General features: G+C 46.1%; 1 protein-coding gene across 1 annotated transcript in view; it reads left to right on the forward strand.

The window, feature by feature from the left end:
• The window catches only part of LOC119373517 (serine/threonine-protein kinase PAK mbt), a 69,448-nt gene that overhangs the window by 33,994 nt on the left and 15,354 nt on the right, over positions 1-20,100 (forward strand). The window contains exons 7-12 of the mRNA XM_037643568.2: positions 2,422-2,808; positions 7,843-7,950; positions 12,996-13,184; positions 13,454-13,587; positions 15,178-15,304; positions 18,711-18,971. Coding sequence (XP_037499496.1) covers positions 2,422-2,808; positions 7,843-7,950; positions 12,996-13,184; positions 13,454-13,587; positions 15,178-15,304; positions 18,711-18,971 — 1,206 coding nt within the window. The remainder of the gene's footprint in view (positions 1-2,421; positions 2,809-7,842; positions 7,951-12,995; positions 13,185-13,453; positions 13,588-15,177; positions 15,305-18,710; positions 18,972-20,100) is intronic.

Here is a 20,100-nt window from a genome sequence, read left to right on the forward strand (position 1 = left end):
ACAACTCGAAGGGGAAAGTAATCTTTTTTCATACCTGCCAAGTCTCCCGGATCTTGAATGTTTCTCCCGGTTGTACAGGTCATAGGAAAATCTCCCGGAAATCCAGTTTCGCCCCGGGCGTCCAGTGCTTTGTCTGGCCACATGAGCAAAGTTGTCTGGCCACATCCTAAATATGTTACAGTAGAACCCCGCTGATACGTTTTTGAAGGGACCGTAGGAAATAAACGTAAGAGACGGGAAACGTAAGAGCCGAAAAACAGGAAAAACGGCAAAATATTTAGTGGTACAGAATTTTATTTCAATTCTTACGAGCAGCACGAAAATTGGCGCGCTCAGCCGCGATCTAGTCGATGGATAGAAACGCGGAGCTTAGGACGGCCTTATCCACAGAAACGTAATCAACGTATGTGATTTTTTTAACACCAACAGCTGTAGGCATGAAAAAACTAAGCACACGCAATCACGACCGGCGCGGCGAGTCCGACCGCGAACCGCACGCACGACCATGCGAGCTCCAACCAGCTCGAACTCCTCCCGTTCTCCGACAAATAACGATGATGATGAGTCTACGCCAACGCGATGGCAGAAGTGAATGCCAATCTCGAAGGCCTTGCTTTCGCAAGCAATTACGTCATACACGCCATGTTTGTGCAATGCAAATCTCAGAGGCTATGCTTTTGTCAATAGTAAATGCCAATCTCGAAGGCCTTGCTTTCGCGAGCAGTTACGTCATAGACGCCATCTTTGCAATTTGAATCTCGAAGGCCATGCTTTTGTTTGCATCAATTGAAAGATTCTGTTGCTTGCGCCTCTCATGCGGCTAATATTACGGTCAAACGAGGCCAAGCTGCGTGAAAATGCGCCATGGCCGCTCTCTTTGGTAGTCACTCGGTCGGCTCCGGGCGCACTTCGCGACGTATCATACGGGAACGGTCCGACAGTTACGACATAACAGCGGGGTTCCCAATACATTGTATCCTATGGGAGCTATGCCGGGACCGGCGGAAAACGACGTAACAGCCGGGAAAACGCAGCAGTGAGGAACGTAACAGCGGGGTTCTACTGTGTAGGTTGTATCAGCCGTTAATATTTCGTAGATGATGCGTTTGTGTACACATAAAATCTTGCCCGACGAAATAACTGGTAAGCAAGCGACGACAGGCCTCGCACGCGGAACGATGTTATCGCATGTGCCCTTCGCGCGACGGTGACAGCCGGGTCGTTTCATCTCTGCTTCAACCGCGTTCGTCCCTAGCGCTAGCGCGCTTTTACTCGCACGTGAAACAGACGATGCGCAAGCGATGTTATCGGTTTGGACTCTGTACAGATCAGCGGCGACCGCAAAATCCCGCTGACAATGTCCATATAATTGCTATCGCAGTACCCCCTCCCCTCCGGAGTCGGCATCTTACTACTTTATACCCCCCGCCCTAGAGCTGACTTTAGGACTCTGCTACTGTCGCAAACAGACAGACTCGCAAAAGCGCTGGTTCAAACCTACGAGATGACAGACGTGGCAGAGGTGGGGGCTTCAATTAATGCCTTTCGGACCCGCAATTTGGGCAGAAAGTTCAAAAACTCAGATGCCGAGGAGTTTCAGCGTCCGAAATTTTCAGACGTCCTTATACATTGACGTCTATGGGGCTGGTGACGGTGCCGCAAATGCGTTCGAAAAATCGGCAGTTGTCTGTATTTGCGTTTGATGAGGCATTGAAGGCTTTAGCCTTAAAATGCTATTAGCTGCAAGCTGTATTGAGGTGTGACCTGGGTGGCTGTGTTGTGTGATGTTCTGTCACTGAGAATAAGTTTGTGAAGATGGTTCCCTGCCGTAACACCTGCATTGTATTGGGCGTAATATGTAGGAGCAGTCAGCCTTCCACTTCGAATTTCTTCCAGTAAATGCTGCGGTGACTTGTATTCAACTTCAATAAAAAACAGTAGCAGTTTAAGGATCTGTACTACACCTGACTCCAAAGTATCAAGAGGCACCCTAACATTATTGAAACAAATTAAATTTATATGCTGCTTCCACATGCGAGAAGGCAAATAAATAAATAAATAAATAAATAAATAAAATAAGAGCAAAGGCCTGAAGCATTATCTTCACAGTTGAAACCACGGTAGAGGGCCTTTGAATTATGGTCTTGCAAATTCTAAAGGCACCCATTATCCCGACAGCTTTCATTCGGATGCACTCTCGAGTTTTCCAGTAGCGACTGTGGACGCAGCTCCGGGATAAAATATTTTGTATTTTAAAAATTACACATTATAATACTAGAAAAATAAATGCCTATTTTAAGTCAGTACACAAATATACACGCACTCAACAAGTTTTATCAAGATCAATCAAGAAATTTAAAAATATTAAGAGCAGTGTCCCCCCTTAATTGCACCCAATGGACTTTCCCGCTGAATTTGCAGCATCCGGGTGGCCACCCCAATGCCCCGTACCAGCATTCAGCCTCCCAGCTGCCTCCCTCCCAACTGCAGCAGCAGCAGCAGAGGGTCTCTCCGCAAAACATGAACTACACTCCACAGGCAGGTCACCTGCCACCGGATGGTTACCGGCCCGCGACCCAGGGCAATCCTCACCAGTACGGACAGCCAAAACCTCACCCGGGTCACAGCCATTCGCCGGGGCCAGCACCCGTTGCCAAGGAACTGCCGGCCACCCCGCCAAAGCCCAAAGTGCCAAACGATCTCCACCATCACCACCACCATTACCAGCCTGCGGGACCACATCCTCAGGTACCAGTGCAGCAGCAGCAGCCACCTACTGGAGGACAAACCATGGTGGATGGCGGTCGGGTCAGTGAAGTTTACATTGTGCGCTCTTGCATTCAGTGGTCCGATCTAGTGAGGAGAAAGCACATTTCCCTAAGACGACTGGAAGGTGAAAGCCATTGTCTTCTCAGTTGACCGTATTGACCCCGCTCGAAAGCTTTCAGCACCTCACATGGTTTTGCAGTGCCTCTGTGATCGGCCCACCTTTGACCAAGTGACGATGTCATGTGATGATGTCATAATGTGACTTCACAAATTTTAGGGACCTGTTACATCGCGTCACAGGGTGACGTCATCACGTGATGATTTTTTGCATTCTCGAGTTGACACCGCCGACGGTCACTTTTTGCGTTTTATGAGGCATCTAACGCCTTAAGGGGGGACGCGGCTTTCGTATCGCGAAAAATGGCAAAAAAATCGAGTTTTTGAAAATCACATTTTCAGTTTCTGTAGCCCTTTCTATATCCGATTCCAAAATATCTTCACCGAAAACCGCGTAGAAGTGCTATAAAAAATTGTTGCGCCTGCTGAGGTGGCGAAAATTATTGGGGAAATCGCATAAAAACACTGATTTTCAAAAAATCATAGCTCCGCAACGACGCCACCGGGCGCCGATATCTTGGGCTCATCGGAAAGCGCATTTCTCCGTCTTCAAATTCCCCGCCGCAGCTGGCTCCTCCCTTCGAAAACAAGCGCACAAAAAGCAAATGTTCGAAGGTCGTTTCGAGCCTTCCGATTGGCCGCGTCCGCCATGTTGCCCCAGCGCGCCTCGCCATTGGTCCGATGCTCGCTCCGGGAGATCGTCGTCTGCAGCTTGTGCGTCTCGAGCTCACGGCTGTCGAAAGTCGCGCTACTTCATTGCGTGTTCGCAATCGCTCTGTGTTCACGGCTCGACGATAACTTTGAACAAGAACTACGTTTTAGTTTGGAGCTACTAGCGGAAGCTCGGTGGGATTATGATGGCGCGCCGCACTCGTAGCGAACATCGCAAACGCGCGTCTCGGACCGACTCTCTAGCGTTGACTCGTCGGATCCGTGGTTGGAGGTTCTGCTTATGCGCACTTCGGACGTCGTGACGAAGATGATCGCAGGACGACTCTTTGTTCTCGCGACCACGCATTACGTACTTTGAAACATCGGGCACCGCGGCCGGCGCGTCTACTGCTCGGAGTCGTCACTAGGCCTAAGGCGGGGGACAGACGGTCCGATTTTCCATGCGATCCGACGGCCGATGCCGCGGTGGGGGAGAGGGAATGGTGGCTGTACGATGCTATGAAAGGTCACCATTCCGGTTTCCCCTCCGCCGTGTCGGACGTCGAATCGCATGAAAAATCGTACCGTCTGTCTCGCCCTTTACTCCGCTCACGGCGTCGGCATGCGAGACGAACCTCGAACTTTTCGGGCAAGAGCAACGCGTTAGCGGACTCGCGGCAGTGTGCTTCTTCGCAAGGAACGAAGCGCTTCCCCCGCCGGCTTCTCGGTACAGCGGATGGTCATTTTACGCATCGGCAGCGGACCCCACGGCCAAGCTCGTCGCGCAGCGGGCGCGCATCGGCGTCCCGCAATGCGAGGCCAAACACGTTGCGCGCCTATTTTTCGTCGCCGCACCTAGGCATATTGCGCATCGTCACCGAATGCCGCCACCCAACACATCGCGTGCCGACTTCCCGGACTATGCGGCCGAGCACTTAGAGGTGAAATAAAGCACTATTGATGCAATTTAGGCGCGCTTGGAGCCGTGCGTGGTATCGCCGTAAGCGCTCATGAATCATCTGAAAAAATAAAAGCCTCGCAGAAAACCGTGTCCGCGACCGGTTTTCTGCGATGAAGCGCATCGCAGGTGAGGTTTACAAATTAGCTTGACGAGTGAAACAGGGAGATGATTTCATATCTGCCCAGTTCGCGTCTTGAATAAACTGCTAAGGAATTCCTATTCCACCAATGTCTTGGCCATAACTGCCTGTTATTTAGGAGGAAGTGATAGGCTGCCATGATGAGAGCCGCTTCTGGTATCCTATAAAAATGATTCAATGATCAATTGCAATCAAGACTGTTAATTATGTTAATGAGAGCATGAATACAAGAAAGCTGGCAAATCATCATAGTACATGACCTACTTGAATTACAATATATTGTTTTTTGTCATGTCTATTACACCACTTCATAACTTCGTTTAAAATTCATGCTACATGTTCTTTGTATATCAGAAAAGGATTTTAAGAAAAAAGAAAGAAAACAAAGGCACAACCGATGAAAGGCCACATGTGCAGGAGGTCCAACCTTAAAAAACACCTTAAAGATCACAATCTTCTTGTGTTTTAGAGAAGCAAGGCACCTCAAACTAAAGACAGGGCACTCAAGAAAGTGCACATTACGAAGGACTTAAAAGATTACGACCCCAGTGCCTTTTGATGAAGTAATATCGTTGGTACAACTTTAAAAGCCGTTTTCTCGAAACGACTTTTCTTGCTTCCTGCTTCGCTTGTTCCGCTGATTTCTCACTGACCGCTGGGTCTATTTCAGTTCCGTTTTTTGTTCTATATTCCTTGAAGCACAGTTCAGGGCGTGACATTCTTGCTTTTTCAGTATGGCGTTTTGATAATTAGCTATTTGACGAGTTGCACAAAGCCTCGATGCCTGTTGCGCAGTCACCTCATGAAAAATGAAAACTAAAAAAAAATTTGTTGCAAATAAAAAAATCTAAGAATGTCACGCCCGCAATCAGACATCTTAGAATGCATAGCACTTTGAACGAGTTTCCTATCGCATTTTTTAAGCGAGTCAGACTCGGAACAAGAGCAGAAGGTGAAATATATTGTAAATCAAAAAGTTGTAAATATATATTCATGAAAATTTTACAGTAACATTAAAACAACATTTCAAATAAGTGTGCCAATTTTCATCAAAATCCATGAAGAAATAAGAAAGTTGGTAACGAAAGCCACGTCCCCCCTTAAGGGGGACATGGTACATGGGACTATTTTGTTCATTTTCTGACCAGATTCAATTAAAAAGCACAGATAAATATGTATTTCTTTGTGCTGATTTTAAAAGTGCAGTAACTTTTTCTTTGGCTCAAATAATTATTGTGATAATTAAATGTTAATTACTATTATTTGGTGAGACAATAGATAATAATAAACTGGGCTGAAAGTTATGTTTAATGCATGAGTCGAAAGCAGAATAAATAAGAATCGAACTTCTGCAAGCAGTTTTCAAATCCAACAACAATTAGCAATTTGGCAGCCCATTGCAATTTAGCATTTACAGTACAGCTACTAACGATCAAGAACACAGGCAGGTAAGAAAATTATAGAAAAAGAAAAGAAAGAATCTGCTTGCAGCATTTCAAGCTTTATGCGTTTATCATACAGCAAAAAACGTTACAGCTGTAACTATTCTAAAGCTTGAGCAAATGTTGCACCAAACAAGCAGGGTGAGTAAAAGCTTGTTTTGAGAAAATGCAAGAGAACGGATAAAGCTAATTTTGAACCGCATGTAATAGAAGATATTGAAATATTTTTGCTAGATGATTAGTCGCCACCAGGGACATAACCTGCATGCCTACTGCTGCAGTACACGTCATTCAGAAGCAGCATGTCAGTAAAAGAGCCCAATTCTTGTGCTTTTTTCAAGCGAAATATTGCTTGTTTTGGTGATATAAATTGCTGTTGGAGCAGAAATATCAATCCAAGATGTCAGAAACTTGGCCAGCACTTGTGGCAATACCTGTATGTTACAAAAATACTATATTCATAAAAGTTATTTTTTCCATGATTTTTCGTCTCTTGAGACCAGTGTCCCCCCTTAATAAATTCTTATCTCATTATTTTCATCGTCATCATCATCATCTGTAGTGTGTCCACTGCAGGATGAAGACCTCTATTGGTTACCTTGAATAGCCCTCTCTCGTGTGTCGGCAGACTGTGCCTGCAAATTTAATACTAATGTCATCCAACCACCTATCATCCTGTGTACACTTGCTTTCCTTGGCTCCCAGTCTTTTACTCACTCATGCACTGGGTATCTCTCCTAAACATTATATGGCCTGCACAACTGTGGTTTTTCTAAATCTCTACTAGACTTTAAGCTACGTATGCTCTCTGATCCACACTGCTGCCAGAATCTGACAGCCATCTTTTCCGGCTTCATTGCTGGTTCTCCTGTTCTTCTCAACGGGCAGCAGGAAGTAGAGCATTGGACTCCTGTACGTAATCAGTGTTCACAGTTGATATCTTCATCAAGCCACTGCATTTTTCAGGCATTCTGCATTACAGTAGACTCGTTAGCGGAACTGGAAGGGACCAGGAAAATGTGTTCCACTGAACAGGAGTTCCGTTTACTGAGAGATGAACAGGGGTGCACAATCCAAGTACGAAACCAATCATATTAAATGCAGTTGTTCCATTTAAGCAGCAGTTCCATTTACTGAGAGTCTACTGTATTACCTTATGCTGCTCAATAATAGTAGATGTATGTTATTATTATTTTTTGCTTCCAATATGATGTCTGTGTTGTTTCTGGTTTAATTTTAATTTACACTTAAACCTCATTTAACAAAGTTGAACTTGACATGAAAATAACTTCGTTATATTAAAAAATTAGTTACAAGCGTATATTCGAATCACTGTATCTAATACCAAGACTATTCTTCATTTACTTCGTTATAACCGATAATTAGTTATATCCGTGTTCATTATATCGAGGTTTGAGTGCATATGTATTCATTGATTAAAAAAATGTTGCTACTATAATCAGTTTGTCACATTTTCCTGAAAGGCAAGGATGTTGGTTTTGCCAAGCTCTTTGAAATCACGCAGAAGCCAGTGGTGCCTTGTTTAGCAAAATCTGAGAAAACAATCCTCTCTATTTCATGCCTGAAGGGGGTACGGCATTGTGAAAGCCTATGCTTAAAAACTGTTATGACAAATGTCAGCAACACAATCACAATGACATTGGACACATTCAAGAGAGTTGAGAGCCGCAAAATATACAGCAAGTTTTTGTGTCAGTGTTTCTTGATTTGCGACTGTTTTTCTTTTTCTCCATCACCACTAGGATGGAATGGGCAAAGGTCAAGCAACCATGGACCACGCACCACCAACGGTGGCAGGCAAGCCTCAGTCAAACCACCCACCCGAGCACCAAAGGCTGTCACATGAGCAGGTCTGTCTCCTTGGCACACTCTTTGCGACTCCTTTGGGAGCTCTGTGGCATCGCAGTCGCTCTGCATGAGCGCTACATATGTCGATATAATGAAGCATGTTTATGTGTGATTTCACTGTAACAAAGTTTCGCTGCGTTTGTAAGGAAAGACTGAGACAATGAACTGGAACTGCTGTGGACACAAATCGGCATGTGTATTAGAACACGTATTACTTACGCTGTCTAAGCAGCACATTTCCGGATTCCACGCCTGCCTTGAGTCAGTGCCCTAGATAATGTTCAGCTATCACCGTTTGACAAGTTACAAGCAAAGACAAGTAGCCGTAAAGGTTTGAGTAATAAGTACCTTATTCCTCATAAAAAGAATGTCACCGACGATTTGGAAAATGCATTCTCAAAAACCGCATGCAAGTAAACCATATGAAAACTGGCACCAGCAGAAGTTTCAATTTATTGTCTTGGTATTCCTCTGCGGTAGCAGTGAAACTTCATTCTTTTGAAATCGCACATAAACACACTTAGTTCTATTGAGGTAAAACACACATGGTGTTTTGTGGACATAAGGTTATAAAAACTAAAATACTTTATTATATTGAGAGTTTTGTTATACAGTCGAACCCACTTATAACGATCCCACATATAACGATCTATCAGTTATAACGACCATATTTGTGTGCACTTACGATTTTCCTATGCTAACCATTGAAGCTGCGTCCAGATATAGCGAACATTTTTCAAAGCCTCCTACTTTTACAACGAACACTTCAGACACGGTCGCGGTAAAAATATGGCGCATACGAAGTGAAAAAAAAAAAAGTTAAAACATGCCTTCTAAAGCGTGACAGGAGTGCGCGCTCGCGCGTGCCCTGCTGCAGTTTACTCGCGACTAAGATACCCAGATCGGCGAGCACCGTACGCAGATTTCGGACGCTGTGAGCGAGGTCGCTCACTTTCCAGCCTTTTCTTCAGTGGTAGAATGGCAGTGAGGGGAAAAAATAGTAGGCAGCATGAAGCCTTGCGGTCAGCTTTTGCACGGTAACCTTTCCTGACGCCGTTCTCTGCAGGTATGACTGCCTGCGATGAACCATGCCTTGGAACGCAAGAAGGCGTAAATGCTAGAAGTGATAACTGCGATAACTTTTCATCGCAAAAAGGTTTACTGCGTCCCTAAACTCGTCGACGCCACAATGTGCCGCCAAAGGTCGTCAGTCTTTTCGGTAACGGCAGAGACCAGTCGATCGGTGATTACGACTTCCGCGCGATTGCAGCGATGCCTTCGCGGATAAGCATCAGAAATGAGCGAAGGCGAGGTGGCGGCCGTTGAAGAACGTGCCGTTATGCCTTATAGCCGACAACCTTATCACAGTCATCCGTAGATATCTGCTCTGCTGCGCGTGTAGCGTACGCCGTACACTGCGGATTCACGGCGGTACGAGCGCGCCATGCTGCCGTTCACAAGTTCGCCGCCGCCGTGTCGTGCGAGACCGCTTTAAAGTGCACGTCACTTTGTAGAAACGAAAGTAGCTCGCTGTTGTTAACGTCGATGCACGTCGACAGCGAGCATCGACAGCGAGGACGTTGATGCACTGACAGCAAGTGTATACTGCGTGTTTGACTAGGTGACAACTGAAGTGCGCCGCGCATCGTCGTGCAGGGCCGCGAGAACATCGCGGAGACTTATAGAGTGCGCGATGCTTGGAAAATGCTTGTTTTCACCGCGTTGAACGAAGAGACTAGTCGCTGCACCCATTAGTGCACGGTCCGGAGTGAAGCAAGCACAAAGAATGTACAAATGCGCGCATATGGCATACAGAAAGCGGCCCGGCAGTGACTCCGCAACCCGAGTAGGCGACGCGCTGCACGCAACTAGCCAGGGATGATTGGCTCCACGTCGCGGTACCGCGCTTCGGTGAAACCAACGTTACTAGATACATTCAGTTGTCAAACTCTCCGATGCCGCCATACTCCGCAGGTGGCACCTTTTCCACGCTTGTCGCCAGATGGCGGGACCGTCGCATCGGGCTCCAGCCGGCGCGGTGTCGTCTGCTCAGCGCAGGCGCGTTTTTTCACTTGATAGCGCTAAGTGTTTTTAAAAGTTTTTTTAGACACTCATGGCTAGCAAACATGGTACGCTCTATTGCATTAAGCACGGGTGACATGCAACATTTTTTTTTCAAGTACTCATTCACTCCATTTCAAAGCAGATCGGACGGTATTACCTCACTTGTTTATTTATTTTGACTACCTGCAGTTATACACTCTGCAGGTATTTATACATACATGCACTTATGCTTTTAACAGTTATACATCCACAAAAATTTATGCACAGGTGCATCCCAGTTGCTCCTTTTCATAGCAATTTAGCACGCTTTCTTGCTGCCTTCACTGGCACACTAGAGTCTCGCTGCTGGCGAAGAAACTTCGAATAGAAATGCATCCGTGTGGTCAAATAAAATTTGATGATTCGCGCACTTAGCTCCTCAAAATGCTCTGTGCAGCCTACCCGAGTCAGAGAACATCCAGACAGCTCTCCCATTATAGTCCAGAACAAATCTCCAAACACTTTGTTACCATTGGTCCTTTTTTCAATTACACGTTCAATGCCGCTAAGCATAGATGTCAAAGCACCTGATGGATGCTGCAGTGCACCAGGCACAAAGGATCGCATCTCTGTTAAGGCTGCTGCTGCTTGTATGTGGTTATCAGATATACAAGTTGCAAGGCAATCTTCACAACTGGTGAACTTTCGCGCCTTCTTCACGACATAACCACCAAGGTAGTACAGCGCGCTTGCTTTCGCAGCCGTGCGGCAGTAACTGTGCTGAAGTGTATCAGCTGTCATTGGCTCCTGCAATTCTATCTGTGAAATGACCTTGCTCAGCTCTTCCTCCCGGTCTGTCAATTCCTTGTCCGCACGTGGAACTGCGTTGTTCCAAGCTGCGCGAAGACTCACGTCGGTCGGAGCGTAGAAAAAATGTCTGTCCGAGCTGCTCGCGTCCTTGCGGTATCCGCTCGCGCACCCCGGCACGCAACAAGTTGGCATGGTTCACCCGAACAGACGACACATGATGCGAACGATGTACGAAACGCCACCACAAGTGCTGCAGAAGGCAGATAGAGAACGCGAACACGCGAACAGATGACGCATGATGCGAACGCAGTACGAAACACCACCACAAAAGCTGCAGAAGGCAGATAGAGAACGCAAACGCTTGTGCAGCGTTGGCCGGCGCGCGCGGTATTTTGAAGCCCAATGCGACTGCAGCGCCAACACCTAGCAAGTGTGGTGGCGGTTCCGCGCAGTACAAAGAAGTTTGAAAACTGAATGTATTCTAGTAACGTTGGGTGAAACGGTGTCAGCTCATTGCAAAGCCGGTTAATTCACTCGTGAGCACGCAGCGGGCGTCGTTTCACGACGCGAAAAGGCTTAGCTTGTCACCGAAGGGGTTGTTAGCACTTTAACAAAAGTGCACAAAGATGAAAAAAAATGGTTTGGCCGCTGAGCGCACTTTTTTAAGGGCGAGTCCATATACAACGAACTACTGATATAACGACCACTTTTCGCAACACTTTCGAGTTCGTTATAAACGGGTTCGACGGTATTGAAGTTTGTTATATCAAAGTTTAACCGTATCTTGCAAGTATTCTTGAACGATTAAAGAAAGGATGTTACTGCTTGTTTTGAGGTGCCACAGAGCTTACATTTTTGTTGTGACTGTGCTCAGTGGCCTGCTTGTTCTTTTTTGTAATCAAAATAAGTGCAAAAATGAATGTCTGCACATGACATGTAAGTGTATAGAGTGTACATAATACAGTTGAACCCCTTTATAGGAGAGACTAGGGTGTAAGAGACGCCAGTGTGCCTACATTGAAATAGGGGTTGATCACAATAGGGGATAGCTTTTTCAGCGTCGCTGGCCTATCCATATGCTTTCCACTATCTCCATTCACTTATGTTCGGAAGTGTAAATTTGAAAGGTTCGAAAATGAACGTGCATAGACAACATGCATAACTCATGTCATCTATGTACCCGCCTTTTATGTGTCCTGATTACGGCAGATACACTTTTTCGAAATTGCCAGCTGTGCCGGAAATGGTTGAAGCGCATCTTAAAAATGCTGCACCAAGTAAGTGTCGAGTTCTTTAGAAACAGGCACACTTTGCACACAAAAGTCGGGTATTTTTTTGGTCTTGGAGAGAAATTTAGTTGGTATTGTAGTGAAGAGTACGTGACGACGACGAAGAGTGAAGAAAGCAAGCCACAGTGCGAGCGACAGCCACGCGCCCCGAGCTTGCGCTTGCCTGGATCTTGGCCCTTGACGTTCCACGGCGTTCTCGCAGTTTGTACGTGAATAAATCACGTGACAGTATATTCATTCGCAGGACTGTTTTAAATTGCTGAAAGGAGGTTTTAAATGCTTAGTTCTGTGTAAGGAAATTTGTTCATTTCGTTAGATCTGTCACTTCATTATATTCTCCCTAGTTGTAAGAAGGTTTGAGTCGCTACTGATGCCACAGACACCAAAGTGAAGTATTAAATCAGTTCAGACAGATGAGTTATTCTGTCAGATCTCTATTGTCATTAATTTTACCATCACAGGTTAATTACGACAAAAGAAAAATGAAGGTCAAAGTGTCATTTTTTAATGTCACACTGAAGCTTTAGCCCATGAATGTCATCATGACATCATGAATTTCAAAGTCTTTTTGTGTATATTGGCCACATTGGTTCAATGAAATTTTCTGAAACTTGGTATGTTAAGACATTGGGTCCCTTAGAACACAGTGTAAATACTCTTTAAAGATAAATGATTACATAGGCACTAGCAGATGCTGTCAATATCCATGGCGTCGCGGCAAGCTGGTGCAGGAACATCAAGGTGGCGGTGCCACCTGTATCTTTTTTTTGTGCATTTTCTCATTTACCAAGTGTCTGTCATGGTAAGAGTGGTGCTTTCAGTGCTGGGAAATTCTGATTTACTAATTCGAGAAAAATTGTCACAATCAGAATTCTGAAAACGCCATTGTACGGCATCGCTCGCAGTTCCGAGCGGCACTGCAGATGGTGGTGAGTTCGGGTGACCCCCGGGACAACTTGGACAACTTTGTGAAGATCGGTGAAGGCTCGACTGGCATTGTGTGCATAGCTACCGAAAAGCCCAGCGGCCGCCAGGTGGCTGTCAAGAAGATGGACCTTCGCAAGCAGCAGCGCCGGGAGCTTCTGTTTAACGAGGTCAGCAATGTGTACGCTTGAAAGTTTGCCAAGTTGGGTAAAGTAGGAAATTCTGTGCAAAGCGCTCATTCATGAAAAGAAAGAAAAAATTTTTTTAACGAAAGCAAAAAGGAACTGTTTTCCCTCTGGGGCATGAATGGCTTGGCAGGTCAGCGCCACAGCCGTAGAGCCTCCACGACAAGTCATTCAGTCATGTAGACTGTGTTAGACTGCAAAGAAGTGGACTTCTTCGAGAAATCTTCATCTTGGTATGACCCTTTCCTGCACAGGTGGTTATCATGCGGGACTACCATCACCCGAATATTGTTGAGATGTACGACAGCTTCCTTGTGGGCGATGAGCTCTGGGTCGTCATGGAGTTCCTTGAAGGTGGAGCCCTCACCGACATTGTCACACATGCCAGGTCAGTCTATGAGTGTGCTTGTGCATAAAGCTTCGTCCGCACAATGTCTTCAACTTGTATGTTTAATGGCCAGTGTGTATTCTTTGGCAATCACGTAATTAGCAGTGCAAGATAGTGCTTTTGAATTATCACTTGCAGAATCTATTCCTCTTTGTCCTTTCTTGATTGCGTTTCATTTGTCCGTAAGTGTACTGGTGAGATGAACAGATTTCTAAGTTCCCTTCAATAAGCATGTCTGCTGTGTGCCATTTCCTTATTGCATGATTCAGTATTACTTAGTACAGTCAACTGCCGATTTTTCGGACTCCCTAGGGACCGCAAAATCGTCCGAAAAATCGGGCAGTCCGAAAAAACAAATTCATGCTTTTTTATTCTGCACAAGTGGTCACAGCGCCGCAGCCACGTCCGAAATAGCTTTAATGCGTCCCAGTACAATTATCAGGCATTTTGGTGCGCGCCCAGGCTCTCTCAAATACATTCGGTACCTGCCGCGAACCCCGCTTAACTACGTACGTGCCGACCGCCACTTTTGCATCTTGTGATGAGCGCCGCTGATAGCTGCAAAGCGCGGAATAGATTATGGCTATCTCGCATGAAGCGTTTGTAAATGATGACGCGGAACGCAAAGACTGGGGCGGAAGAGCGGACGACTCATCCGGCTTTCCCCGATGCGTGTGCGCATTGTAAACATGCGCACACACATCGCCGAATCGCCGCCGATACGCAGCATTTGCTGCCGTGTTAAGCGGGTCGTTTCTAGTTGTGTGCAGCGCATCGCCAACTAAGCTGACGCCGTCACTTTACTGCTGCTGTAACGTACGCACGCATTTATCATGAAAGGGTTCGTGATGCGCACTTAGTTCCTGACCGCACACGGGCGCGGCAATGGCGAGCTGGTTTCGTCCGCGAAGGCAACGCGTCTATGCGGCGCACTTAGCGGTCTCGCACAAAGAGGCAGCAGGAATGGCGGCGCGGCACATTTGGGTTCTCGCCTATTAAATGCGTGCAGTACGCATGCAACTGCGTTAGGCCACGTGCACTAGCGAGCAGTTAACTGAAGATGCTTATCGTAAGGGTTGTCAGCGATTAAGCCGTACTGGCGCGTTTGCCAGCTGCCGCCATCATGCCTCCGTGCATTTCCGCTGCTTATCCGTAACATCGCCACACGGCGCCACGATAGCGGCCCCTTTGAATTTCTGGTCTGCTTCACCCCATAACGCTTTGGTATTGCAGCAAAGCTGACTTTCGGACTGTGCTATCGTCGCAAACAGATCGACTCGCGAAACCGCTGGTTCGAACCTACGAGATGATAGACGCGGCAGAGATGGGGGGCTTCAAATAATGCCTTTCGGACCTGCAATTTGGGCAGAAAGTCCGAAAAATCGGACGCGGAATAGCTTCAGCGTCCGAAATTTTGGACGTTCTAATACATTGACGTCTATGGAGCTGGTCATGGTGCCGCGAAAGCGTCCGAATTTTCGAGCATGTCCGGAAAATCGGGCGTCCGAAAAATCGGCATTTGACTGTACTTACAGTGCATTTCATTGTAATCGTGTGTTGCATAGCTCTGGGTTATTTTTCTCTGTGCAGAATGGATGAAGAGCAGATTGCGACGGTGTGCAAACAGTGCCTCAAGGCCTTGGCTTTCCTCCATTCCCAAGGCGTCATTCACAGGGACATCAAGTCCGACTCCATACTGCTGGCCAGCGATGGAAGGGTGCATCCTTTGCTCAAACATTCTTCGTGGTTCATGCGTGGTCGAACAAATGATAATTCACTTCTCACTTGCTCTGGAACTTCACACCTTGTACTTTAGTTGACAAGGATAAGCAAATTACATTTCTTAAAAGCTTTTTTGCTGCTACAACATCACCAGTGGTTTCAGTCCTCATTGTGACCCTTTTGTGCTCTAGTATTGCATCATGAATACGATCTCGCCGTTATTTACAATAATGTTGACTCTCGGTAAGCGGACTTGACTTCGCAAAATTTCTGCTTATGGGGGGACAAGGGTCCTAAAATAGCAAAAACTTGTAAAAATTTCAATTTTGGGAAATCACAATTTAGAAGTATCTATAGTGCAAACTATGCTATGAAAAAATATGCTATGGCAAGATAGCCTTTCTTACATGCTCAATAGATTAAATTACAAATGTTTTTAAGACATAAAACTCGATTTTCTTGGCTTTATTTTTGTGCAGTGAATCTGCCTTATGGAAGTTTTGAGGAAGTTTCTGTGAACTTGTTTAAACAAAATTGGTATCATTCTCCTCAGCAGCGCCTGAGCTACAGGGTAAAGCTTTTCTTTTTTTCTCTACCTTGATGCAATTGTAATTATTTGATAAGTGCCAGCTAATTACTGGAACCTCATGTTTAACTTTCCAGTTCGAAAATTATTTCTGATCAAAGAAATAGCTGTTTTGACATTTAATTTGCTTTAGCCTGTGAGGTGGACCTTTTAGAAGAACCACGTAGTTCTGAAAAATAACTTTTTGTATTGTAAGTTACCATTAACGACCAGTAAGAAATTACATAATTATATTTTTTAACAAGACTGTTTGTTGGCCTAGTTGGTACTTGCTTAGTGACATCTTTTAGCCGCGAAAGAGCACAACACAAAGGAAAGAAACACACAACGACAGGACGGGCGGCACTTCCAACTGAATTAGACTGAGCGCAAACCCAGAAATAAATATACAACATACACACATGCGCAGTCTCACACCACCTTAGACTATCCAGCTATCAAACAATCTCTTTTCCGATCCATACAACGTCACCGACGTATCACTGACACACCTTTCTGCTTTCTTTCTAATGTAGTAGGCTTCCATCAACTCACGCGCAGTCTGATTCTTGCTTCTGTCTAAAATCTTGATCTCTTTAAAACGTGGCTGACACTTGCAGGTTTTGCAATGCATAGGCAAATGCGCCACGCCGTCCTTGAACTGAATTTAATGAAGGACGGCGTGGCGCATTTGCCTATGCATTGCAAAACCTGCAAGTGTCAGCCACGTTTTAAAGAGATCAAGATTTTAGGCAGAAGCAAGAATCAGACTGCGCGTGAGTTGATGGAAGCCTACTACATTAGAAAGAAAGCAGAAAGGTGTGTCAGTGATACGTCGGTGACGTTGTATGGATCGGAAAAGAGATTGTTTGATAGCTGGATAGTCTAAGGTGGTGTGAGACTGCGCATGTGTGTATGTTGTATATTTATTTCTGGGTTCGCGCTCAGTCTAATTCAGTTGGAAGTGCCGCCCGTCCTGTCGTTGTGTGTTTCTTTCCTTTGTGTTGTGCTCTTTCACGGCTAAAAGATGTCACATAATTATAATGTGAGAATTTGTCATTACTTCCTTCCTAAATGAGATATTTGAAATCTATTCACAGATATGAAATCTTCATTCAATGATACACATGCCAATTTTCATAAAGATAGGATAATAAATAAAATGCTGCTCTCAGGCGTGGTTTGAGTGAACGAAATCAGCTGCAGCCGCGACTCGCCGGCTCCGTTGCAGAGGTAGGCCGATAAGTTAACAGTGGTTTCTTGGGCCACACTCACTACAACTTGCACTGTCACGTGCATTAACTGGCTGATGTGGGCCAAGAAACCACCGTTAACTTATCGGCCTACCTCTGCAACGGAGCCGGCGAGTTGCGGCTGCAGCTGATTTCATTCGCTCAAACCACGCCTGAGAGCAGCATGTTCGCTGCACGCAAATGCGCTAGTCACGTGGCTCTTTTTGTATTTGCGGGCTTTCTTTGCAGCTTGGGAAAAATGGCATACGTGAGACTTTCATTGTCGCAAATAATGAAATGGGGTTTTCCGAAGACGCTCTCGAACTTTGCAAGTCGCATTTCTTGATAAAGTCAATATTTAGCAATTTAGTTAAATAATCCTAATTAACAAATTAATTAATTACAAAACAAAAATTGTATGTAGTGCAAAAGATGGCTGTCAGCAATTTGCAACTGATTTTACTTGCCCGCCTCTAAATGTTGCGTTTTTTAAAAAACCCTTGGCTAAAGATAGCTGGGACACACGGTATATTGCGAATTTTGTTAGAGCTGCCTTTACCATTATTTTTTTTCTTCTTTTTTTTTTTCCTGCTTTCCTATGCAGCCGTGGTATGTGAGGAGGGTGGGAATAGAATTTCAAAGCTTTGAGCTTTCAAATCGTATCAAGATGGCAACACTTGACGACAGGAAAGATGTGCGGCACCTCCATAAATTCTGGTTTTCGCTTGTTTTTGAGCTGCTTTCTCATTGTCCGTCCATGCTAATTAGATTACTTTTTAAGCGCAGTGCGGCTGCAACTAAATTGCTTTGATGTAGCGTTTGCAAAAGGCAGATAAAGGCATTGAAGATGCTTAAAAGGACTGTTCCTCCTCCTCTCCACCTTTGGCTTTGTTACTTGTTGCCTTGATTTGGCTGTGACCAGCAAAAACCAAGCCCCTCATTTCCCCATCTTTTAATTCACGGTAACTTGCGTAAAATCTTCCGTGAGGACACGTTCCGGAGTCACTTATGACACACAAGGTCTCAAAGCAGGGCTTTGTGAAACAGTGGAAAAGTTGAGTCTTAACTAGTCTTGGGCAGTAACTAGTTACTAGAAGTATGTCTACCCGCCACGGTGGTCTAGTGGTTATGTTGCTCGACTGCTGACCCAAAGGTTGCAAGATCGAATCCTGGCCACGGCGACCGTATTTTCGGTGGAGGCTCCAGGTTGCTTCCTTTTTTTTATAAAATATTATCTAATAGCAACGATTGTTAAAGGCTGACGTACAGTTGGTGCTTTGCACTTTTTCTGTCTTTTTCTTTCCTATATCCTCTCCACCTTTCACCTTTCCACAACCCGGCTTCCCTCAGTTTGACTGTGTACATTTCTACTGAATGAACTATCATTTGATTTGGGATCTGTTACTTAGTTATACTCAGTGACAAAAAGTAATGACATTACCCTTTTGCGGTAGCTGTAACTGTTACAAGTTACTTTTGGAAACTCTGTTAATGTAAGTCAGTTACTGTTTTGGCTTAGGTAACTGTAACACTGTTACTTTTTACTGGTAACGTCCCCATTACTTGTCTTAACTTCTACGCTGGCACACAATGTTGATGTGCAGGTGAAGCTGTCAGACTTTGGCTTCTGTGCGCAAGTGTCCGTGGAGCTTCCCAAGCGCAAGTCCCTCGTGGGCACACCCTATTGGATGGCACCCGAGGTGATCTCGCGGCTCCCGTACGGCCCTGAGGTGGACATCTGGTCCTTGGGGATCATGTGCATCGAGATGGTGGACGGCGAGCCACCCTTCTTCAATGAGCCACCGCTGCAGGCCATGCGGCGCATCAGAGACATGCCACCACCCAAGCTCAAGAACACGCACAAGGTAAGCGCACGTTTTGTCCATTGGGGGGGGGGGGATAGTTCTGTTGAAGCTCATAAGCTGGAGGAAGGGTTGTCGGGAAAGGGAAGCAGCAGGGTGTCTACCGACCGGGAAAACCGGGAAAACCGGGAATTCTCAGGGATTTTGGGTAGTCTGGAAATTCTCAGGGAAAACTCAGGGAAATTGTGCTCCCATCAGGGAAAATCCACAGTATCTTTATTGAAAGGCGACGAAAGTCGCGGTAGCGCTTGCTCGATATTTTGTGACAGGGGCGTAGCCACGTTAGGGCCCACCCGGGCCCGTGCCCCCCCCGAAATTTTTTTTTTTTGCCATAGCATACAGAGCAGAAAATGACACTCGACCACATCTGCCTGCTCGTCCCCACTACAGATCAAGGAGGTGCCCCCCCCCGAAAAAAATTTCTGCCTACGCCCCTGTTTTGTGAACGCATTTTTCAAATCAAACGGCCGCTGCGGCTGCGGGGAAGTGGCGCACCTTGATGCTGTCATCGCCTTCGGAGCGGTGAAGTGGGAGAGAATCCGGCTAATGCGTGGCATGCGGGAACCGCGAACCACGACACATCGTATCGCGCAATGTTGTCAGGATGTTCTGGGAGTACGCGGTGTAGTTCTGTAATCTTTCTCGCGCGTGCTGTGCGTTAGCGCCCGATATGGTGTTTTTGTTATCGCCGCGTGTCAAGTAACAACCATGATTAGTTGTAGAAGCGGTAGCAGTAGATGTAACGAGCTTGAGTTATCTTGCAAGCGATCGCGCAGGAAGCGGATGCCTTCGACATAGGCGTGCGCAGGGGGGGGGGCCAAGGGGGCGAGAAGGGGGGGCGCAAAGTCAGCCCTATACATTGTAGGGGGGGCGAGAAGAGGGGCGCAAAGGCAGCCGCATACATTGACATAATAGGGAGGGGGGCGCTGCGACGAACCTTCGCCCCCCCTGAAGGGGAACCCTGCGCACGCTTATGGCCTTCGACAAGGCTCGTATCTGGCAAGCCACCCCGATCGGCGAGAAAAAAGACGCTTGTTGGCTGTTATCGGAGAGCTCACTCGCTCTGATCCCGAGCTTCAAAGATGCTATTTAGGACTCCGTGAAGAATATAATAAATTTCCAGGCGAGAGCT

The sequence above is a fragment of the Rhipicephalus sanguineus genome, chromosome 11, assembly GCF_013339695.2.
Source record: "Rhipicephalus sanguineus isolate Rsan-2018 chromosome 11, BIME_Rsan_1.4, whole genome shotgun sequence".
NCBI classification, from domain to species: domain Eukaryota; kingdom Metazoa; phylum Arthropoda; class Arachnida; order Ixodida; family Ixodidae; genus Rhipicephalus; species Rhipicephalus sanguineus.